At 43.1% G+C, this 24,214-nt stretch overlaps 1 protein-coding gene across 5 annotated transcripts; it reads left to right on the top strand.

Moving 5' to 3' along the window:
- Nucleotides 1-408: 408 nt before the first annotated feature.
- med12 (mediator complex subunit 12) lies at nt 409-24,205 on the top strand. Of its 5 annotated transcripts, none has more exons than XM_086222041.1 (43): nt 409-552; nt 1,252-1,356; nt 1,445-1,636; nt 5,039-5,198; nt 5,329-5,504; nt 5,616-5,726; nt 6,696-6,968; nt 7,169-7,315; nt 7,502-7,601; nt 7,714-7,850; nt 8,111-8,242; nt 9,092-9,218; nt 9,436-9,665; nt 9,784-9,843; nt 9,957-10,130; nt 10,358-10,502; nt 11,321-11,439; nt 12,022-12,165; nt 12,235-12,398; nt 12,716-12,847; nt 13,116-13,343; nt 13,425-13,569; nt 13,752-13,872; nt 14,365-14,475; nt 14,561-14,674; nt 14,857-14,993; nt 15,458-15,637; nt 15,922-15,993; nt 16,105-16,268; nt 16,482-16,643; nt 16,786-16,987; nt 17,162-17,271; nt 17,356-17,491; nt 18,293-18,442; nt 18,674-19,036; nt 19,178-19,316; nt 19,462-19,718; nt 19,926-20,000; nt 20,200-20,429; nt 20,573-20,753; nt 21,444-21,668; nt 21,829-21,910; nt 23,727-24,205. In XM_086222041.1, the coding sequence occupies exons 1-43, from the start codon at nt 451-453 to the stop codon at nt 23,762-23,764; spliced, it is 6,552 nt and encodes a 2,183-aa protein (XP_086078167.1). In that variant the 5' UTR covers nt 409-450; the 3' UTR covers nt 23,765-24,205. The 5 variants fall into 5 exon arrangements, with proteins under 5 accessions (XP_086078167.1, XP_086078166.1, XP_086078165.1 ...); XM_086222040.1 differs by having other exon boundaries at nt 21,438-21,668; XM_086222039.1 differs by having other exon boundaries at nt 21,435-21,668.
- The last annotated feature ends 9 nt before the right edge of the window (nt 24,206-24,214 follow it).

Raw genomic sequence — 24,214 nt, 5'->3', positions numbered from 1 at the left:
GTTATTACCCAAAAACCATTTCAGGAATTCAAAATCTCCCTGAACATTTCCCTTGAGAGTACAGTTGAATCACACTGTTATGATTTATTGATTGGCAGTGGTGGCTGGTAATAAAAAAATAATAAACTTTGTTACTTAATCTTTTTATTTATTAATGATGACCTCTACTTAGTTGATCAGTGTAGGGTATATTTTATGTGGGGCAAAAAGTTTAAAAGTATTGAAATAAACAGCAAATAAAACAAAAATTACCCCTGTTTAAAAAGCAATTAATGGGATGAAATAAAAATATAATGAAATGGCACAAGATTAAAAAAATAAAAATAAAACAGTAACGTTTGTGACTATTATTTTGAAATTGGAGGGGGGAAGCTTTGCGGAAGTAAGTATCGCTGTTGTCGCTCGCTTCAGGCTGCTGGGGGAGGAAAGCTCAGGCTGTGATGCCGCTGGATGATGGCTGCTTTCGGGATCCTAAGTTACGAACACCGGCCATTGAAGCGGCCCAGGCTCGGTCCTCCGGACGTTTATCCTCAAGATCCAAAGCAAAAAGAGGTCAGGTTTAACTGTGTGCATACAACTCCAGAAATAACGTTCTAGGGAATATATTTTTGAGGTTAGAAGCTATGCTAGCTAGCGGTAGCTAGCCTGTTAAGCGAGCCCCCTTGACGGTGTAGGCCTAGCAATAACAATGAAGAGCCCCTATATTAGTTGTCAGTGTGTAAGCTAGCTCGACAGGTTACTTGGAAAACAACCGGTTTGCTTGACATCAGAGTTTGCTAGGCTAACGGCAGATGCTATCCAGTTTTAAGTGACGTTCACTCGCAACTAGCATTTTGTTTTTGCGATTGAAAACAATATGCGTTGCTTGTGCGGGACTACTAACGTTATTTGTTTGTAAGGTGATTAATACTGCACAGCTAACACTATAAGATTATTCTCCAATTTAAAATAACTGTCCAGTCCAGTCTGAAGAAGCAGAAGCTCGGCCTAGTTCAGTACTGCTGATCTATTATTAACCTAAGATAATCTGTTGGTGCGAATGGAAAACTGATGACATTATCTCAGAGCTTTTCTGCTTAAGTTGCTACAAGTATATCAACGAAAGACTTGGTTAATATTTCACTATAATTAAATTAATTTTTCCCAGTGGGAGCGGTGAGTCACGCACACAAACAAACAACTTAATGTTGATTTTTGCATGCATGTTAGACATGTGTCTTCAGTGTGTGTGCTGACATTGTATCTTCTCAGGATGAATTAACAGCATTGAATGTGAAGCAAGGATTCAATAATCAGCCAGCGGTGTCTGGTGATGAACATGGAAGTGCCAAAAATGTCAACTTCAACCCTTCAAAGGTAATTAAGTTCTGTCCAGCGTGATCCATCACGTTTGTGAGAGTGATTTATAATGATGAAGTGGTTTCAACCTGGCTATGTTTTACAGATCAGTTCAAACTTCAGTAGCATCATCGCTGAGAAGCTGCGTTACAACACATTTCCAGACACTGGAAAACGTAAGCCACAAGTTTACCAGAAGGATAATTTCTGGAATGTCACAGCGAGGTCGCAGAGCTCTATCAATAATTGGTTCACAGATTTAGCGGGAACTAAACCTCTAACACAGCTGGCTAAAAAGGTAAGACCTCAGTGTAAATCATAAAAATGTCTCTTAACTTGTTCATGCTTTCTTCAGATTGGTTTCTCTAGTTGTGTAATTGATGCTATAGACATTAAGAGATAAATGGAGAGAACAACGTGCTACATTGGTTTCACTGGTTGACACTTCCTTTGTCATGCTTGGGTCGGTTAGCGTAATGTGTGTGTTGCAGGTGCTTGCAAACTCCTACTAGAGCTAAATAGCCTTTATTTCTCAGCTACATGATGAAGTGTGGAGGTTTGGGCTGCTGTGAAGACTCCCACTGCCACTCCCACATTGTAGCATTCTGCTGTTTCCTGAGCAACAGAGACTATGGAAGAGAGACTAATCACTGCTGTGATACCCTCTCCCTTTTCTTGCAGACCTGTCCAGGGGGAGGAGAAAGATTTAAATCAGCACACACTTTTCCTCTCTCTGAGTCTCCTCTTTTTCGGGTCGTTATGCTCAGCACGAATGTTATATTACATGACCTGCTGGCTCTGTAGCCATGTTAGCTGCCTCAGCAGCTCCCCTGTTTCACTAATTTCAGCTAGCGCAGCACTGTCCTGCAACCACGAAACGTGATGAAGCAGCATGCACAAGTTATTTTCAAGACATGACCTTGAATTTGGAGACTTTGGTGATGAGTGTTTTTTGCATAGACTGCAGTCATGCTGGATGTATTCCCTCCTCTGGCACTTACTCTTATTCCTGTGAAACTGACATGGTTTAGGGCTTTCATCACTTTCAGCCATTGTGTTACACACAGCTGACTGCTGCTACACAACAGAGGGAAGTGGCTCGTTCCTTTGCGGTCTGCCTGACCCTACGTGACCCTGCACTTGTGTCTTTAGGAAAAGTTATTTTAGATTATTGTCAGAACAGTATGACCAGGAGTGCCCCGATTACATTCACACCTGGAAGTTCACCCTGGGTAGCTCCACTCGAGTGGTTGGGGTTAAGTGCCTTGCTCAAGGGCACCTCTGTGGTGGTGATGACTGGTGGGGCCAGCCATGCTTCTTGATTTCCTTACCTAAATTTATTCCGTCAGTCCTGGGGATTGACCTGGCAACACTCAGATCACAAGGTCACTTCTCTAACCTTTAGGCCACCACTTCCTCAAGTGTTGTAAACATTTGCACCTGAGCAAATAATGTACCGGTACAAGTCAAGAGCGTGGCTCCTCATTTGAACAAATTTAAATATAATTGTTCGAGCGATGCAGAAGTTGATTGAGTTCAGCATCTTGAAACAAGAACAGTTAAGAAGAGAATAAAAAAGTCCAGATGGTGCTTCTGTGTAAATCAAATCTATTGTTTGTCTTCTTTGGGTGTATTTAAGCAAAACACAATGAAAGTCAGTGTTTGCATGTGCTGTTGCCTCTTTATTTGGAGAAAGCACAAATCTATTATTTATAGGTTGGCTGGTGAGGTGTTTTTGTTCTCGCACAGCAAATAATGTTCTCTGTTTTTGCTCCAACAAGTAGCAGTATGAAAATCTTGAATTTCAAATCCATCAGGATAAACTCAACATGAGGCTTCCATTCATAAGTGGATGAAAGCCCCCATTATTTACAATTACTTCACCATTTTCGTTGTGTTTTTACTTTTTTTTTTTCCTGAATGCACATCTGAGCAACCTCTGCTTTTCACAAGTGTTATCTGTAATATTTGTGAGACATCGCTGTGATGCAACGAGTCAAAATTCTCTGCCGTTTCGGATGCGAGCAGCGCTCCTAAGACCGATGTTGGGCTGCTCTGCTTTGGTTTGGTCCAGTGACATCCAGCATCATTTCCCCCCCCTCGTCATTCTGTGAATCAGAAGCAAAGTAGGACAGGCTGTGATGTAAGTGGTAGCCCTTGGTGTCCAGTCATTCAACTGGGTTGAGCTCTGAGTCAGAGTTGATTACTGTAGGTGTGCTACGTTCCCCAGCAGCTAATAACCTAAGTCTAGAAAGGTGTGTTCAAGGGTGGTCACGCGAAAGGTTAGTAAGTGACAACTGGCGAGTTGAATTGGAACAAACTATAAAGGATCCTGCTGCCTTGATTGATGGCTGCAGATCTACTGCTATTCTCAGGGATCAAGCACAGACACGAGCAGAAGGGCAGCGTGCCAAGGACAGTGGCTCTCTCCTCTGTTGTGTGCTAATCTGCAACTGAAATCACATCTCTGGGAATATTTCCAAAACTTTTAGAAATATGACAGTTTTTTTTATTATTATGTTTTTTTATCCAGTCCGTGTAATATTTCCTGTGAAATTAATGAATATGTATTTTTAATAAAATCCTGTTGGGAAATTTTAACGTTTTTTTTTAAACATTAAAATTAATAAATTAAAAAAACAACAACCCTGAATTACACAAAAATTTAATTGGTTCATGTTTTATCAAAGTTGGAGGTTGCTATGTTATTCTTCTGTTGTTAAAATGTCTGCTTAGGCCCACTTTAGAATGTTATGTATTACTCTGATAGATTTTTGGAACTCAACTTGTTTTTATGAAGTTATGATAGATTCCGCTCAGTCGTCATGGTAGTGGCTACGTGTTAGCAGGCTTGCCAACGCAGCTATTGTAAGCATGAGTGACAGGTCAAGTATCACAGGAGATGGTGTGTTTAATTTCAACCAGTGCATTGCAAATTGTATCTTTTCTGTTCCATAACCTGTAAAATACAAGTGTCATATTCGTACGCGTACACTCTGATTCTGATGTCTCTGCAAAAAGCCCAAATCCAGAATACTGAGACTTTTTGTAACTTCTTGTTGCAATTTATTGTTTATAAGTCTGACAGTCATGAATACACAACAGTCAGAAGTCCAGGGGTACCCCAACACAAATCCTAAAAGGTCTAAAGAGACTGTCACAGCACACCTCTTGGAGGGCCTCATCTAGGTCACAGAAGACATAACATGAGGAAAACAAAGCGGATGAGGTTTATCGTAGTCATGCTAACAATTCTTTCAGCCCATTCCTTGTTAAAACAGAGCCTGTATTTGCAAGCGTGTGCTGATACGTGCAACAGACAAAACAAAGTATAGAGTTACTCGAATAATGTTCTCGAGTGAAACGCTCGTGGATTTCATTGTTTCCATTGTGTCTGTTTAGGAGGAGTCATTTTCTGTATCTGATGCCACTTTGCATTTACTTTGTCGGTTTTATTCTGAACACGCTTCTCTGCTCATTAGTATGCTGCTGCCTTTAGTCTCGTGCTTGTTACACACCACTCTGCCTCAAAAGAAGATTAGTTTGTTTTCTAGTATGTTCCTGCACGCGTATAATGTCTCAATGTATACTGTATGTCTCCACTCCACAGGGAATGTGGAGACATTGAACAGACTCAATGTCAGTTTCAGTGTCATTGTCTCACTCATCCATACTGACAGATGAAGTGTCCTTGTCACAGGTGCCAATCTTTAGCAAGAAAGAAGAGGTTTTTGGATACTTGGCCAAGTACTCGGTCCCTGTCATGCGCTCAGCATGGATGATCAAGATGACTTGCGCTTATCATGCAGCCATCACAGAAACAAAAGTCAAGAAGAGGCATGTGATTGATCCTTGTATAGGTAAGAATGTGATGTATGGGCTGGAAATACGAATGTTTGGATGTTCCACAATAATGATCCTTTCCTCCAGGGGATGTCAATTGAGTTGTTGGAGTGTTTCTATGGCATTCAAATCTGTGTTTGTGTGTAGAGTGGACGCAGATCATTACAAAGTACCTGTGGGAGCAGCTTCAGAAAGTGGCAGAGTTTTACAGGCAGTTTCCCAGTCAAGGCTGCAGCTCCCCTCTACCTGCAACCCCGGCAGATGTGGAAACGGCCATGAAGCAGTGGGAATACAACGAAAAGCTCGCCATGTTCATGTTTCAGGTTAGTTCAGCCTGTGATCAGCGTTACGGTTTAATGTGTTATTGTGTTTTGTGACGAGTGGGTTTATAAATACTCCACATCACACAAAGATGGACTTGTTTCTATGCTCAGGATGGAATGCTAGACAGGCACGAGTTTCTGACATGGGTGCTGGAGTGCTTTGAGAAAGTCCGACCAGGCGAAGATGAGCTCCTTCGACTTCTCCTGCCCCTTTTACTGCAGGTTTGTCCTTCTGTCTGTTCACTCTCTCTCTACTTGAGGCTCACATCACTCTTGCACTGCTGGATTTCATCTGGGAAACATGCTTCACATTCATACAGCTACAGCAAGCCAAACATTTTATCAATGAAACGCCTTACTGGAAATGATGTTCGCCCCTGATTTTCCTCCCTACTGAAATAAACCTGGAGACACAGCCCGTGACTTTGGAAAACAGAGAGAACATTTTGAAATGTAAAAAATGGAAATTTGAAACAGGGCAGCACATTAGTGCAGTGGTTAGCACTGTCGCCTCACAGCGAGAAGGTTTTTGGGGTCTTTCTGTGTGTCGTTTACATGTTCTCCCTATGCCTGAGTGGGTTCTCTCCGGTACTCCAGCTTTCTCCCACAGTCCAAAGACATCGACGGGGGACTAGGCTAATTGGATACTCTAAAATTGTAGGCGTGGGCATGGCTGTGAGTGTGAATGGTTTTCTGTCTATATGTGTTGGCCCTGTGATGGACTGGTGACCCGTCCAGTGTGAACCTCGTCTCACGCCCGAAAGCTGCCACCACTTGTAACTGGATAAGCAGTAGAAAATGGATGGATGGATGGATATCTGAAACAATGTTATGTGAGCTTTTTGTTCTAAAGAAGAAAACTCATTCCGAGAAAGAGATCTCTGAAGACTTTGGATTTATTTATGCAATACAGGGTTGTTTTTAACTCCGTAATTGTTTCCCTCCACTTCTCACGACAAACTCTGAGAATGTGAAGTGTTCAGAGACTGACCCCTGAGTCTAGGGAGTTGCTTGTTGTTGTCGTCACAGGCTGTTGCAGCTGTCAACAGATTTATCATGAACCAGATGTACGCCTTCTTCTAGAGTAGGCAGTGTTTGCTGACAGCCTTTCCTTTTGTTTCTCTTTACAAACCTGATGTTTATAGACACTCAGAGCTGTTAATAATGCTGTGAATATCTCTCGTCACACAGTACTCAGGAGAATTTGTACAGTCGGCTTACTTGTCACGCAGACTGGCTTACTTCTGCACACGTCGCCTCAACCTGTTGCTAAGCGATGGGAGCCTTGGCCCCGGCACAGGAGGGCATCCAGCTCATGGTATCTTGACGCCACAAGGCAATACTCTGCCCCCCACGCCGACGTCCCAGCCGGCAGGAGGGAACCAGCCCCAAACACCTTTCACAGACTTCTACATCTGCCCCCAGCACCGACCTCTGGTGTTTGGCCTCAGCTGCATGTTACAGGTACTGTGATCTCATTTTGACGTACCATAAGTCCATGAATACCACAGATGTGGTTGTCTGGCAGCAGGATTGCCAGCAAAGGCAGAGGAGAGACCTAAATTTGGGGGCGTAGCTGTGGATGTGCAATCCAATTGTTAAAATACCTCACCTCCTAATGATGTTTTTCTCTTTTTTTTTGTCTTTTCTGGTTGGTGCATTAGAGCATAGTGTTGTGCTGTCCCAGTGCTCTGGTGTGGCATTACTCTCTAACAGACAACAGAAACAAGACGGGTTCCCCTCTGGATCTCCTACCCATTGCCCCGTCCAGCTTGCCAATGCCTGGGGGAAATACAGCCTTTACTCAGCAGGTATGTCCAGTGTCTTCTGTCTGCAAACTGGAGTGTCTTAGGTAAATCATTATTCTTTTTGTTTATATTCATGCTATTTTTCACATCAAGGCAACCTTTAAATGTGTCTACATTATGTATAAATTGCAGGTTTCACATTTGTTTTCCATTTTTAGATCATGTTTGGTCACGTTTTCTTCGTTTCAGGTCCGTGCAAAGTTGAGAGAAATTGAGGAGCAGATTAAGGAGAGGGGTCAGGCTGTGGAGTTTCGGTGGTCGTTTGATAAGTGCCAGGAGACTACAGCAGGTTAGAAATCTCCTCCTGTATCTGTACCCTCACCTGTCCACTGTTGGTGTGAAGACAACTGGATCATCGTTTGGTTGTCTGATTTGAGATGTTTTCTGTTATCTGTTGCCAGGGTTCACCATCGGGAGGGTTCTGCACACCCTGGAAGTTTTGGACAACCACAGCTTTGAGAAATCTGACTTTAACAACTCACTGGACTCCCTGTACAAGGGAATATTTGGTTCAGGCCAGAGTAAAGATGGCCATGAGGTAAGGATTGATTCACCTTAACTCTCAATTTTTCACTAGAAAACACATTTGATGATTTTCAATGAGATAATTACAAAGATCAATATAGATTCTGCACCAAAGATGATCCCATTGCTTTATTGCTTGTTTAAAAAAAAATACGAAATTCCGCGCTAGCATCTGCCCCGATGCCACACGATCCGATAAATCAGGTTATTAAATGTGGATTCAAATAATTCTGTTTTTAGGGATGTTTTCTCATAAATTGTGCTTCTCTCCAGATGTCACCAGATGACGATGCAGTGGTAACCCTGCTTTGTGAGTGGGCAGTGTGTTGTAAGCGCTCGGGCAGACATAGAGCCATGGTGGTGGCCAAGCTGCTGGAGAAGAGACAAGCTGAAATAGAAGCTGAGGTAAGACACTCCACGCATAGTTGGATCTTCTTGCTTTGTTCTACAGGTCCCAATGTTTCGATTCCTACTGTTTTAATTGTGATCAATGTCATTACATCCATGTTAGTGGTCCTCAAGCTTTTTGACCTCATGCAATAAAAGCAATATGTACTTGGGAGTCCTCACAACATGTACTGGTAAGGTTTTGTCTTGGCTGGTTGCCTCTATTGGCCCATCATGTGGTCTATCATAAGAAAACAGAAGCGCTGCTGGTTTCAGACAGGAAAAGAGCATCAGTGTAAGAAATAGTATTTTCCTTTTAACTATAAATCATGCAGAGGTACTTTGAAAGAATACCAGAACTAAGCTTCACAGCTTTAGGTCCCATTTCAGTTTGTCAGACAACTGACCAGACACAACATTTCAAAATCTGTTACAGTAGAATAAATGTTTAGAAGTCTAGGCGTTTTTTATTGGGGCCTGAGCCTGAAGGTACTTCAGGCGAAGACCCTATTATTTCACTTCTGTTTGTACAGGTGATCTCAATGAGAGTCCTATCCTGATGGAGGCAATCGACAGTACACAACAATACAGAAGACGAAACATTAAAATGAATAAATGTACAAAGCAGCAAGTTACAAGTGGAATTAAAACACTGAAAGCAAAAACATGTTGCCAGAGAGAATCTCCCCAAGATGTTTAAAAACCCCCAGGGGACTCAAGCTGGAAAGCTTCTGTTGCCGCTGCAGCGTTTGCAAAGTTATGGGAGTAGAGAAAGAAAATAACTTTTTTTTTCTTTCCTTGTGGACAAACTGTAACCTCAAATGAACATGTCAAGTGTGTAAATAGCTTGTGTGTTTGTCTTTGCAGAGGTGTGGTGAGTCAGAGGTGGTGGATGAGAAGGGCTCTGTGTCATCCGGATCCCTTTCTGCTGCTACACTACCAGTCTTTCAGGATGTACTGCTGCAGTTCCTCGATACTCAGGCACCCACGCTGAGTGAGTTTTTTTTATTATTTATTTATTTATTTATTTAGTATTTTAGTTTTCCTGCAGCTGGGATTTTTAAATGTATCAAAGTAGATCTTGATCTCTTATTAAACGAACGTTATACCCCCTTTGCCTGTGATTTCTTGGAACTGTGCATATTCATTATAAATGATTTGTCAAGGGAAACCTGGTATTAATTATTCAAATCCTTCTTTCTGTATATTAGCCGAGCCTGGGAATGAAAATGAGAGAGTGGAGTTCTCCAACCTTGTCCTGCTCTTCTGTGAGCTCATCCGTCACGACGTCTTTTCCCACAACATCTACATGTGCACACTCATTTCCCGGGGTGACTTGGCTTCCGACTCCCACCTGCCCCGCCCCCGCTCCCCCAGCGATGAGCCCTCTGATGAATCGGATCGCAAGGAGCAGGACGCAGGCAGCAGTGTCAAGATGGAGGCATGTTGAAATGCATCTGTTCTTGTTGTTGGTGGAGAGTGATGAGTCATTCTTACATCGGTACAGCTTGCCAGTGTGGGGTAAAAGGTGTAACATGAGGTTATCGTGTGTTCTTCAGGATACCGGCTTGTCGGAGTCTATGGAAATCGATCAAAACTCGAGTGCTAATTTTGACGAGGTATATTTCTGTTGCTTTCTAGTGTTTGGAATCAATAGCACTCTCCACTTGTGAGTTTTTAGCATTCCTCGTGCTGCTGCTCTCAGTGATGCCAGCCTCCTCTTGGCTTGCAGATGTTCTCTCCTCCGATGCACTGTGAGTCGAAGGGGAGCCCCTCCCCTGAAAAGCCTGCCCCAGAGCAGGACAGCAAGGCCACCTGTAAGGATAAGGGTATGGACCCGGCCTTCCCTCAACTGTACGAGCAACCTCGGCACATTCAGTATGCCACCCATTTCCCCATTCCTCAGGTAAGAGCAGTCACAGTCTTGACACCTGAACCAAAATCCCAGCTAATATGTTGTTGCCTGTTTGTTATTTTTTCTGCATTAAATTGGTCAGAGTCTCTGTATTTATTTCTGTAGCCCATCGTTAACAGTTGATAGATACAATAATGATGTAACTGCTAGTATGTCTCTGTTACCTCAGCCTGCGTCTGTTCAGGAGAGCTGTTTCAACTTTTCATTCCTGTCTTTAGGAGGAGAGTGCCAGCCATGAGTGCAACCAGCGGTTAGTGGTGCTGTACGGTGTGGGCAAACTGAGAGATGAGGCGCGGCACACCATCAAGAAAATAACCAAAGACATCTTGAAGGTGCTCAACCGCAAAAGCACAGCAGAGACAGGTACTTCTCCGGTTTATTTGCGAGATCACTTAACATCCCACATTTCCCCTGCACTCATGATGTTACAGTTGTTTAGCTGTGAGCGTGCCATTTGTCTGGCAGCAAACAGCCGTTCAGGATTACATTTTACTTGAATTCACCCACCTTTTGGGGTGAAAGTTTTTTTTTTTTCCCATCAGAAATCTATCTTCCCAAAGGCACAGTTGTTACTCTGCCCTACACTAATTCTTTTAGTCTTCTTGCACATCAGATGGTAACGTTCCACCTCCTTATCCCTTGAGATGGAGTCCATACTCCATAAAACTAGTTTGTTATTAGACATTTTTTTGTATCACAAGAAATTAAAAATGCAAATTAGTGGTTCTCTCATTAAATACAAACAAGTATAAATGTTCAGAACAGAAAGCTGAATATTGGACAAAGCCAGGTTTAAATTTTTGGTTCCTGAAACGTCCCATCCAATTTCTATGCTAATAAAGTTAATCTTTTTACAGCCACTTAATCTTAGATACATGTGACTTTATAAAGTACAGTTTTTAGGTTTTATAATTGCATAAATTGAAGGGCTTTGTGTGGCACATTTTGCTTTGACCTTCAACTCACAGTTGTTTCTCCTGTCATGGTCCTGTCAGTGACTGCAGATCCGCCTCTTTTGCAAGGAAGCTTTTAATCGAAGGAGGCTGGAAATGAAATAACAGAGCATTGGCTTAACTTGATTTCATGGTTGGCCTATTTGGTGTACTTGAAAGAACACCGCTGACCAGTTGTGAGTTGCTGCTTTCTCTCTCATTTTGCACTCTCTTTTTAAACATTCAAAGGGGGGGAGGAAGGACAAAAGAGGAAGAGGAATAAGCCGGAGGCCTTTCCCACCGCAGAAGATATCTTCTCCAAATTCCAGCACCTCTCCCACTTCGACCAGCATCAGGTCACCTCCCAGGTGGGACCACACAGCTGCAGTTTTAGATGTTTTCATCCGTTTCATGATTCAGAGGATGTACGGCTCCCTTAATTGTTCGGAACTAATCACAGAGAGATGACTCATTTCAGTGCCTGCAGTCAGGAGTCAGTCTCAGGAGGGTGAAAGCTCTTTGAGAAATTTCGGGCATTTGCCTTGCATTAAAAAGGATGCATGCATTTAGTAAATTCCTTAATCTTCTGATTTGGAAACCTTGTTTGGCTCTGGATTTTGTTGGATAACTTAAAAAAAAAATCTTAATAGCATTAAATATTTAATTTGTCCTTATTTGTCCATGAAATGTGTTGTTACTGGAAAGCGTGTTTTTGGTCACCCACAGTTTTACTGCCTGATGAAATGGTTCGCTTAACATTTGGATATCCCAGAGGTTCCCTTGTGTCTGTCTAACAACAAAATTTTAATATATACATGATTTATAGATACACATATTGTGGCATTGTATTGTGTTTCTACTTATTAAACCTGTACATCTTTTGTGTCAAAAGGCAAGACTTGCTATATTGAATGGTATCTGATTTTTTTTTTTTTTTTTTTTTTGTGCAGGTGTCCAGAAATGTTCTGGAACAGATCACCAGCTTTGCCTTAGGGATGTCTTATCACTTGCCTGTAGTCCAGCACATTCAGTTCATCTTTGACCTCATGGAATACTCCCTCAACATTAGTGGCCTCATAGACTTCGCTATTCAGGTACGAGACACATGTCATTTAACATAGATGAGTCTCGATGATCTTCTTCATCGTGTGTGTGTTCCGCAGCTTCTGAATGAGTTGAGTCTGGTGGAAGCTGAACTGCTGCTGAAGTCGTCCAGCCTGGTGGGCACCTACACCACCAGCCTTTGTCTGTGTATCGTGGCTGTGCTGAGGAGGTACCACTCCTGCCTCATTCTCAATCCTGAGCAGACGGCACAAGTTTTTGATGGGTATGTCTGCAGGTTACCTCAAAGTGTCAGTCTTTGATCACCCTCTGTACCCTGGACTTTCATCATTACACTATATATTAAAGTAGTAGTACTGGTTGTTGTTATCTATGAAATGAACTAAAATGATTCAGATTCCGAGCCTTAAGGAATATTTGAAATTTAAGACATTGGTGAAACTGCTCATACTACCTGTTGTGCTTTAGCTTCTCTTAGAAATAACTCACAAACGGTTTGTAAAGGGCATGACACTAAAATACTGTATAAAAGTGATACAAAAATCTGACAAAGCTGAGGAATTGATATTGTGTGTGTCTTAGGTTGCGCATTGTGGTGAAATCGGGTGTGAACCCTGCAGACTGTTCTTCTGCTGAGCGCTGTATCTTGGCCTACTTGTATGATCTCTACACCTCCTGCAGTCACCTCAAGAACAAGTTTGGTGAGATCTTCAGGTAAATTGAATTCCGCTGTTAAATGAATTGTAATTTCAAACACTAAAAAAAGGACATTCTGCTCTGCTGCAAAGTCTTTTTGGATGATGAATTTTGAATCCTTGGAGGATGAGTCCTGTTTTGGGAAATAGAGTGCAGGTTATATGTGTGCACACATCTATAATCTTGGCATCTTGTCATTTGTCATCACAAATAAGTGGGCTTTTATCACCTTGATGTGATTTGTTTCATTGTTTTGGTTTCTCACTGTCTTTGTTTTCTCTTTCAGTGAGTTCTGCTCCAAAGTGAAGAACTCTATCTACTGCAATGTCGACCCGTCAGACTCCAATATGCTCTGGGATCCTGTGTTCATGATGGAGGCCATCGCCAACCCCTCAGCCCCCAATTTTAACCACTCGATGGTGGGCAAGATCCTCAACGACAGCCCAGCCAACCGCTACAGCTTCGTCTGTAACGTGCTGATGGATGTTTGCGTGGACCATCGGGACCCTGAGAGGTGTGTTGGGATATTGACATATCTGTATGAGGTTAAGATCAGAAGAAGAAAGTTGTGTGATGCTATGTGTTGTGCTTTTAGGGTGAATGAAATCGGGATCCTGTGTGCTGAGCTGACAGCGTATTGTCGCTCTCTGAGTGCAGAGTGGCTCGGCATCCTCAAGGCTCTCTGCTGCTCCTCCAACAATGGAAACTGTGGCTTCAATGATCTGCTGTGTAATGTAGATGTAAGTTGGACTTTTGTGAGGCTTACTTTTACCTTGTTAAATTCATTGCTTGCATGCAAAAGTGGTAGGAGGGGCTCAGCGCTTCTGTTTTTTTTCCTGATTTTTAACTTATTTCCAACTGTCCTATACTCCCTATTTACTTACTTGCTGTGAATTGTGATTTCCCCGCTTATATTCCTCAGGTTAGCGATTTGTCATTCCATGACTCCCTGGCAACCTTTGTAGCCATTCTCATTGCTAGACAGTGCCTACTCCTTGAAGACCTGGTTAGCTGTGTGGCCATACCTTCCCTTCTCAATGCAGGTAAGACTCATGACAAATTTGACACAAATATTTGTGTGAAGGAATAATACCAAACTTGAGAATACATTACTTTTGTCAGAGACAAGCATAAACACTGTGTATTTGACGTAGGTCCATGAAGCCTCAGTGTGCTTTGTGCATTTGCTAGAAAGTGCCCCTCACTCTCCCCGCTGTTCATTTTTTTCCCTCTTAGCTTGGAGACAAAGCCCCTTTCAGCCATGTTGTTTTTCTGGGTTTGGCTCATTTTATAAAGCTACTACTCATGCCAACCCCTCTTGCCTGTGGCACATGCTTTGTTCTCACTCCCTTTTCCACAAGAGCCCTATGAAAAATTCCACTTCATGCTGGCTGATCAAACATCTATCCAGGACAGTTTAAAATTAGATGTGTGACTTGAGTGGCAAAGATGATCTAGCTTATCAAATAAAAGTGAACTTCGCCTATGTGGTCTGAGGAAACAATCAGTACTAATGTGTCTGGATTTATCTTCAGCCTGCAGTGAGCAAGACTCTGAACCAGGTGCTAGACTCACCTGTAGGATTTTGTTGCACCTTTTCAAGACGCCACAGCGCAACCCTGTCTCCCAAGATGGTTCGAAGTCAGGTAGTAAGCCCAACCACTAAACCTAATAGGTTTTTATACACATTTCAGTCAAATTGCTGTTTTACAATGTTATTGTGACTTGCAGATAAATCTTCTGTTGGTATCCGGTCGTCCTGTGATCGCCATCTTCTAGCTGCTTCTCAGAACAGCATCGTTGTGGGAGCAGTATTTGCTGTTCTCAAAGCTGTCTTCATGCTGGGTAGGAGTGTTTGCAAGTACTCTCATAGCATTAGGTTAAGAACATGTAAAAGATACTTTGTCAAGTCTAAAATCAGTCTTGTCCTCATCTGTTTTAGTCAAGGTTGCCTCCTACATGGGGTTGATGCGGATTAGTATTCTTAAATAATATGTCCTAATTTTTGTTTCTGCTGGTGTCTCTAGGTGACGCTGAGCTCCGGGGCTCAGGACTGTCACACCCTGCTGGCCTCAACGACATATCTGAGGGGCGCAATGTCTCCATAGAAACAGCCAGCTTGGATGTTTATGCAAAGTATGTTCTGAAGACCATCTGCCAGCAGGTGAGATGAGCCGAAACTAAATAGACTGCACTACCAGGTCAGAGCTGACTTTTTCTGTTTGTAAAAGCAGCAAGGCAAAGATGCATAAAAAAATAGTGAATGAGATCATTTTCGGGAGTAGATGTCATTTATATCACATAGATATCAAGGCCAAAGAGAGCCCGCTGGAAATGGTTGGTGGTCTCAGGAGACTTTGAACTTAAAAAAAGCTCCTGCATGTGAAGTTCTATTCCTGAAATGTGTCCTCTTGCTCTCTCTTTTTTTCACTACCTACCATCTTGTGTTTTCCTAGTTGTGCATGACTCATGATGCTGTGCCTTGAGCCAAATTACAACTGAAGTGTTTTTTCCTTTATATTGTACCTCAATCCCCAACATTAGAAAATTTAAGTTGATCATTTTTCACATTTCCTTCGCTGCCTCATTAGCTTTTCCCTTGCTGACTTGATGTTTTTCCCAATGCAGGAGTGGGTTGGGGAGCGTTGCCTAAAGTCTCTGTCTGAGGACAGCAGTGCCCTGCAGGACCCGGTCCTGGTAAACATTCAGGCCCAGCGGCTACTGCAGCTTATTTGCTACCCTCATCGTCAGCTGGACAGCGATGATGGAGATAACCCTCAGAGACAGCGCATCAAACGCATCCTACAGGTGCAGTCCCAGACCATACTGAATTTTTATGTTAAGGATAAATTTTTGAACACCTGAAACAAGTAGTTGATAACAATAAATCTCTGATGATGATATGAAAGGAAACTTCTTGTCCAAAACTGTTCCTCAGTTGTCCCTAATGCACTTGAATCGTGAGGTTTTACTGCCCTCCTCTGGATGAATCCGAGTGAGGCAATATATCACCAGCGTTGCATGTAATTGACTGGCCTTGATAGCTTCTGAAGACTACAGTTAAGACAATGGCATACGTGTTCATGTTATAGAATATGGATCAATGGACGATGAGACAGTCCTCTCTGGAGCTGCAGCTGATGATCAAACAGAGCACAAACAATGTATGTTTCCTCTTCTATTGGTTTTACTGCACCTAAACATCAAATGTGAACTACAGTGTCTGTCAAGATCCTTCAAGACTTTGTGAAGTGAATTTTAATGTTTTCCCACAGGAGCTCTATTCTCTCTTGGAGAACATTGCCAAGGCTACAATTGAGGTGTTTCAGAAATCAGCTGAGATGAACTCCAGTAACCCCTCAGGGAATGGAGCAGCTGCTGCAGGTGGCTCCGCATCTAACAACAGCAGCACCACAAGCAAGATGAAACCTATCTTAAGGTGTGTGTTGCACTCATGCATGCTTCTGTTACTTCTGATAATGGAATCAGAAACTGCTGTTGCGTTAAAGGTATTTCCCTTGCAAAAAAACAAAACAAAAACCCTCCCAGAAATATTTTGATAATAGATAGCCAACCTTCCAACCTCAATTTATTATCCATGATTTCTGTATTGACTTTGAAATGTAACATTATTTTGCTTTGTGTATTACAGCTCATCAGAGCGGTCAGGTGTATGGCTAGTGGCTCCGCTGATAGCCAAGCTGGACACCTCCGTTCAGGGCCATGTACTGAAGGCAGCAGGGGAGGAGCTGGAGAAGGGACAGCACCTGGGCTCCTCCTCGCGGAAGGAGAGGGACAGGCAGAAACAGAAAAGGTAAGTGGCAAGTGTATTTTTGAAAGGAATGGAACAAATTAGATTTAATTTGGTAGTCTTACAAGATGAAAGGTATTCTCTGGTCACTTTGTAAATCTACTTACTGTCTTCATGGGATTTCCTCTCATTTTGTTCTCATTAGTATGTCGTTACTGAGCCAGCAGCCATTCCTGTCTTTGGTGCTGACCTGCCTGAAGGGTCAAGATGAGCAGAGAGAGGGTCTTCTCACCTCCCTCTACAGCCAAGTCCAGCAGATTGTAACCAACTGGAGAGAAGACCAGTACCAGGATGACTGCAAGGCGAAGCAAATGATGCATGAGGCTCTGAAACTACGGCTGAATCTTGTAAGTGCTTTTTGAGAACATCAACCAGCTTGGAAGGGTGGCTCCTGTGGCTGAAGTTGAATTTCCAACTCAAAAAACAACAAAAAAAACCTTTGTGAATGTTTGTGAAGCCAGAAATGAGCTTCAAATAATGAAGTTCACAAATTAACACTAGTGGCATTTTATGCGAACAAGGTGGGTGGCATGTTTGACACGGTGCAGCGCAGCACCCAGCAGACCACAGAGTGGGCCGTTCTACTCCTCGACATCATCAGCAGCGGCACAGTGGACATGCAGTCAAACAAGTGAGAGACATCAACAGAGAGAACCTCTCCAGAGTGCAATCCACACATATTCTCATTTAACACTTGAAACTCTCTCTTTAACAGTGAGCTCTTCACAACAGTGCTGGACATGTTGAGTGTGCTGATTAATGGCACGCTGGCTGCTGACATGTCCAGCATCTCTCAGGGCAGCATGGAGGAGAATAAGAGGGCCTATATGAATCTGGTCAAGAAGCTCAGGGTAAGAACTTTTTCACCCAGCATAAGAACATTTCAAACTTTGTATTATGAAAATAATTGTGGTGGTCACTGAGTTTTGTTGTTCTTCAAAGTTTAGGACCATTCATTTTGTGTTATTTCTTTTCCCTGAAGTAAGAAAGAGGCACGAGGCCACACAAAATAGTTCCCTTTAAGTTAGAGTTGAATATGTTTGCACGCAAAAAAAGATTTGGTACATTTCACAGCATTTATCAACAGATCGCAGCATTGCCTTGTTTTTGAGAGAAAACAAAAATGTGTGGATAATTGCCCTAACTCAATATGCCAAACTTTCAAGTTTCACTATTTGTTTCATTACTTCTACAAGGTTTTAAGTGTGTTACGACCCGGCTCCTAGGCCGCAACCACAAACACAGAGTAACGCAGGAGTTATCGGGAAGCGCTTCATTTATTTTACAAAAAATAGAAAGATGAAAAACTCTGAAGACAATGTCATTGCTGCTAGAGCATAGATGCAGTCACACGGATGAAGTGTCAGCGTTGGGCTGAGGTGTGAGTGAGGGAGCGAGAGAGCCTCGTAAGGGGCGGGTTTAAAGGCTGTGTGCTTCACTGGGCCCAAGTGCAGCACATCCCCTGATGAGAACCCAGTCCAATCCTGTAAACAAACAAAGAGACAGCACAGGAAAGAACCCAACTCACCCTAGTGGTGGGGAAGGGTCGTCAGAAGTGAGATGCATTATAATGAAGGAAAAGTTCTTTGGCTTTGTTAAACTATGCTTTCCATTGTCATAAAGGCTCCTGTCTATTCATTGTGTCTCCACAGAAAGAACTTGGAGATCGGCAGTCAGAAAGTTTGGAAAAAGTTCGCCAGCTACTGCCACTGCCCAAACAAACCCGTGATGTCATCACCTGTGAACCTCAGGGCTCACTAATAGACACGAAGGGCAATAAGATCGCTGGTTTTGAAAAGGAGGTGAGTCCTTTGCCCCATTAAAGATTAAAAAAAAACAAAAATGTTAACTTTGTCTTGAATGGAGGTTCCTCCTCTACCATGTTGGAGGAAGTAGCTAATTTACAAACTGACATTCAAACAGAAATTTGGCTGCTAGATTACTGTTAGAGAAGATAGGGAAACAACGAAGATTTATTTACAACAAATATGTTCAGGCCAGTCTTCATGTAACTGCTGTCTTTAATCCCTTAGGGTCTTCAAGTATCAACTAAGCAGAAGATTTCTCCCTGGGATGTTTTTGAAGGTCTCAAACATTCTGCCCCTCTCTCCTGGGGCTGGTTCGGTACCGTGCGTGTAGACCGCAAGGTCACTAAATTTGAGGAACAACAGCGTTTCCTGCTTTATCACACCCACCTGAAGCCCAAACCTCGTAGCTATTACCTGGAGCCGCTCCCTCTGCCCCCCGAAGAGGAGGAGCCTCTGACACCCGTTTCCCAGGAACCTGAGAAGAAGATGGAGGCAGTGAAGCCAGAGAAGAATGTGCCTGCTGTGCCCTCAGATTCAAACAAGAAGAAATCAAGCAAGAAGAAGAAAACTCCATCTACCAAGACAGAGGTCAGCCATATCGAAAACTCATGATTTTTGAATCAGTAAGATTTGACTGACTGCTGTTTTGGATACATTTGATCTTCTTTGGCAGATATTGCTGCAATAAGATCATTAGAGTCATGTTCTCTCTCCTCTTGTTCTCTCCAGGACTTTGTGAACCGTCCACCAGGTGGTGTGAGCTATGGGACTAGTATGCCACCTGATCTAATGCAGAATCCATATGGCAGGCTAACGTACGGCCAGCAGACCATGGGCATGTACACACAGAACCAGCCTCTCCCTCCTGGTCAGTTAGCAGCATTCTCACAAACTCACAATTTATGCTAAAATATCTTTATCTACTTAAAAGTGATATACTAATACTGCTTTTACTAATAATGTTCTATTTTATAAAAATATGGAATTGTGCCTTGTTGTTGTCTTTTTCCAAGGTGGACCCGGTTTAGATCCTCCATACAGACCTGCCCGAAACCCTCAACTAAACAAAATGATGTCCACGCGACCCAGCTACGCAGGCATGATGCCCAGTATCCAGGCTACCATGCCTGGCATGATGGGACTAGACAAACAATATCCAATGGGTTACAAGCCCCAGCCCAGTATGCAACAGAATCAGATGCTCCGCCAGCAGCTACAGGTCAGACTGGTGAGTCGGCCCCCCCTGGCAGGTCAAACACCACCTACTCAGGTAGAGTTGAGCAGAAGCTGTGAACTGGAGGAGTATTGGGAACTTCACCCAGACTTTGCATTGAAATGTGACTGTGAATTCCATGAAGCAAACATGATTGTATTAGTTTATGTGGTGTCCCCTCTCACTTCATAGACTGATTGCTTTTCCGTGACTCTGAACTGTCTTTCACATTGCCATTTGCTGACTGTTGACTTATTTTTTCAGAATCAGAGCATGATCGGGCAGCAGATTAGACAGATAACCCCCAACCAACCATACACTTCAATGCAGGCATCTCAGGTAATTCTTTTTGTTTTTACAATTCTGTTGTTTTGCTGAGAGAAGCATATGTATTCATACTCCCAGAAACACTGTCCCACACTGGACACACTCAGATGCACAAACAACAGTTGCAAATGCTCTCATACATTTTCTCTTTAGGTCCTCGTTGGTTACAATAAATGCTGTGGTTTAAATTATCACCATTTTCTCTGATCAGAACTTATCTCAGGGCTATACCTCATATGGATCACACATGGGGATGCAGCCACATCCGTCCCAAGGTGGTGGTATAGTTCCTTCCTCTTACGGGAACCAAAACTTCCAGGCTACCCATCCGGGAGCCAACCCAGCTGTGGTTGATCCTCTGAGGCAAATGCAGCAGAGGCCCAGTGGTTATGTTCACCAGCAGGCTCCAGGCTATGCACACAATATGCAGAACACACAGAGGTCAGTATTGTGTTGCATGGATGTATTGTTGTGCCCTTTTCTTGGAGTAATCCTTTCTTGCGCTCAATGGAGCAATCTATATCAGGATTTAACTACATTGCTGCATTCCGTCATCTGCCATATTGCTGTTCTATGAACCTCAGGTTTGCCCACCAGCCACTCCAGCAGAATCCTATCATACACAGTCTTGGTCACATGGGAAACCAGGGTGTCCATCCGGGCCTGAGGCCCAATCAGATGCTGGCAGAACAACAGCAGCAGCAACAGCAACAACAAGCAGCACAACAGCAGCAGCAGCAGTACCTCAGACAACAAGCAATCAGAGTATGTCCCCTTTTAATGTTCAGTCTGTTAATTTTGTTTTTATGGGCTCATGAACTAAAAACAAGGCTGGTAACTGCCTTAAACTAGATCATTCTGAAAATTGTTTTATCTGTGGTTGATTAGATTTTGCTCTGTGGCGCTGCAGTCATATAAAACTACCTTGTGTAGTCTTTAAAACTGAAATTTGGACTTAAAAATGAAATAAACCTTAAACTACAAATGAACAGAACATCCACATTCAACATGTGTCAAGGGGGAAAAGGATGATATCAGCATTTAAAGAGTGGACACTCAGAAGTCTGTGCATAAGGAAAAAGTGAGAAAACCAGTGATTTGTCTGCTTCAGTTGCAAATTGCCTTAGTTATTTAATTAAATCAGAAAATAAATTAGGGTGTGGCTACTTAGAGCACAATAAAAGCAAAGACACAGAGCGGTTCCACAATTCTGCTGTATCGATTTTTAGAGTTAAGGCAAAAATGCCAACACAGACGAACTTAGAATTCCTGGGTGCAGGAGGCTTTTAAGTACACAGTCTTCAGGCTGAAGAACTCTGGTTTTACTGCAGTTCTGTGTTGCTGGTGGCCAGAACAAGCCACCCTTAAATGTAATCAGAATAAAGCTTAACAAGTATCAGATGTCTTTCTCAAGCACTCCCTTACATTATGTTTCTACCGCAGCAGCAGCAGCAGCAGCAGCAGCAGCAGCAGCATCAGGCGCAACAAGTACAACAACAGCCGCAGCAGCAGCAGCAGCAACAGCAGCAGCAAGTCCAGCCTCAGCAGGTCCCTCCCCAACAGCAAGTTCCACAGCAGCAGCAGCAGCAGCAGCAGCAGCAGGTGTCGGCGGTACCACCACCAGGCCAGGCGCAGAACCAGGGCCTGGGCATGCAGCCGCTGCCCCCACAGCAACCCATGGTATGTGCCATCTGATTGTAGGAATCCTCTTAGCGAGATGTTCTTGTACAAAGGTCTGGATTCAGTGTCTCGTATAGGAAGCTCATATACTTCCTGTCCCTGGTTTTAAACCTGCAGAGTATCAGTGTAGTTCATAATCTTGTGTGTCCTTATCTCCTAGTTTCCTCGACAGGGTATGCAGCAGACCCAACAGCAGCAGCAGACTGCAGCTCTAGTCAGGCAGCTGCAACAGCAACTGTCAAGTAAGTCAGATGATCCTTTTCTTCCTCTGTTCTCATGTTTGCCGGCTGTTGTCTTTGACTGTGTTTATATGAACGCTGGCGTATTCCATGCAGGTTTCTGTTTCCTGCTACATAGAATAGTTCTACTAGTGACAGGAGACACCAACTCACACGATGTCGTTCTGGAGAAGAATGCCGGTGCTACCTATAGAGGAGGAGTGTGGTTTACATAATGTTGAAGCCTACACTGATGACATGGTGCCATTTTGCAGCTCCTGGTCAGACCATCTCAAACATGGAAGAATGACCAAAGGTAGCCAATATAAACATTTACTTGAGATGGTCTGAAATTGTTCAGGCCACCATCAAGTATTTGGTAAAACCAGCTGGAAAGTGCAAAGTACTTCCGGTGTCTGCAAAGGTAGAGCCCGTCATGAAGCTCCCTGTTCCCACTGCATGCAGAGAGCTTCAACCATTCTTGGGAACGCCTGGATATTACAGGGCATTTTGCTGCAGTTTTTGCGCAAGTTGTTGCCTTGAATCCCATTTGAAAAAACAAGAGCTCTCCTGGCTACCACTCCAGTCGAAATAGCTCCTGATTTTAGTTGTACTTTTAGGATCTATGACGGGGGCGGTTACTCAAGGTGATGGTCACAGACTAGAGCATCCGGTGGTGTTTTTCTCCACAGAAAGATTCTTGGTCAGATGTGCCACTCGACTATCAAAGTAAACTCTTCCTTTTGATTCTGGCTTTGGAACATTTTCAAACCAATGTCTCAAAGTCCGATGTGGTGGTGATTTACCCCGACCACAGACTGGTGTTGTTCTTACAGCCATGTTCTTTCACTAACCACCGGCTACTCTGCTGGAGTGTAGTCCTGCAGGAACTACCTCTCAAAATCCAACATGTAAAAGGAAAAGCAATCACAAGCAATCTTCAGTTAAGCAAGATTGTCTTTCCTTTTAAACAAAACAAAAGGTCTTGTAAAACGGAGCTCGCAGGTGTCCGTCGTCCTTTCTCATCAGGAGAGATCCGATGCACCTGTGACGTTTTCCTACAGCTGGTGGCACTCAGCCTGACTGAGAGCTTATATGAGGAGGTTGGAATCGGCACCCGTTTCTGTGTGTCAGATGATTTGAGCTTGTGTAAGGAGTTCTAAACTCTCCTGCCAGCCTCCTTATCACAGAGTGAGCTCTTCCTCCCCAGTGACTCCTGTCTTTGGTTTCGTTTTGGGACAAATTTCTGTTTGTTTGCGATTCTGAAAGAATCGGCTGTGGAGAAATCCATCCATCCATTTTCTATACCAGTTAAGGGTCGCAGGGGGCTGGAGCCTATCCTAGCTGACATTGGGCGAGAGGCAGGGTTCACCCTGGACACGTCGCCAGTCTGTTGCAGGGCCATCAGGAGTAATTAAGGGTTCAGTATCTTGCTCAAGGATACTTGGACATGGTCACTGGGGGAAGTGAGGATTGAACCAGCGACCCTTCGGTTGCTAGACAGCCGCTCGACCTCTGAGCCATGCCGCCACGCTGTGGAGAAGTGTTCTCTGAAGCACCTTTTGGACCCAAAAAGCCAATTTTTGTTTGAACATTATTATTCGGTGTCCTGCAGGCTTTTCTTTTGTTGGTTCCCCAAAAAAGTGACCTCAGACATTTTTTGTGTTTTGGAGAGACATGACAGCGTGATTAAGATCAGAATGCAGCACGTCTTAAATTGATTATTGCCTACTGTCTTGTGCAGAGGACTGGGTTCGATATCAGAATGTTGCAGTCAATGTAATGATTGTCATTGTTTGCGCCCCTCATGTTAGTGATGAAACTTTCTCACTCTTCCCAGATACACAACCAGGACAGAGCACCAATTCTTATTACTGAGGGTGGCAGTTCATTGAGGCCTGAAAAATGAAAGGGCAGATTAGCAGATGAACATGTTGAGCGGTGGCTGATAGGAGAGAAGACTGTTGAAGGCACAATGGACCACCAAAACAGATGAACCAAAAGCCGGTCTGAGGCAACAACCCGAAGATCTCTTCACTTCAGTTTTCTAATAATGGATTATCAAGGGATCCAGCTCTGAAGTCGACAGATAATGGTTAATAATGGAGAAGTCTATGTAAAAAATAAAAATAAAAAAGTACCAGAAATTATAAGAATAATGCAATTTTTTATTTTATTTCACTTTGTACAATTTTTTCAGTTTCGTGTATTTCTCATTAAAAAATCATGTCAGTTTTTATGTCTTGTACTTGTGTTGGCTACGTGTGTACTGTATTTAAAAATGTCAATGAAATCTTTGATGATAAAAGTGAGGATCCTCGGACTTCT

This window comes from Aulostomus chinensis, chromosome 13, assembly GCF_037954235.1.
Source record: "Aulostomus chinensis isolate RoL2024-O1b breed Wild chromosome 13, RoL_Achi_v1.0, whole genome shotgun sequence".
In the NCBI taxonomy this organism is placed as follows: Eukaryota; Metazoa; Chordata; class Actinopteri; order Syngnathiformes; family Aulostomidae; genus Aulostomus; species Aulostomus chinensis.
The sequence above is the reverse complement of the archived record's forward strand: the minus strand, read 5'-3'. Positions and strand labels throughout refer to the sequence as shown.

Coding starts and splice junctions, on each gene's coding strand:
- med12 (XM_086222038.1), top strand. CDS start 451: ATGATGGCTGCTTTCGGGATCCTAAGTTACGAACACCGGCCATTGAAG. Junction 5,727..6,695: donor TCCTGCCCCTTTTACTGCAG/GTTTGTCCTTCT, acceptor CTCGTCACACAG/TACTCAGGAGAATTTGTACA. Junction 15,994..16,104: donor TCAAACAGAGCACAAACAAT/GTATGTTTCCTC, acceptor GTTTTCCCACAG/GAGCTCTATTCTCTCTTGGA.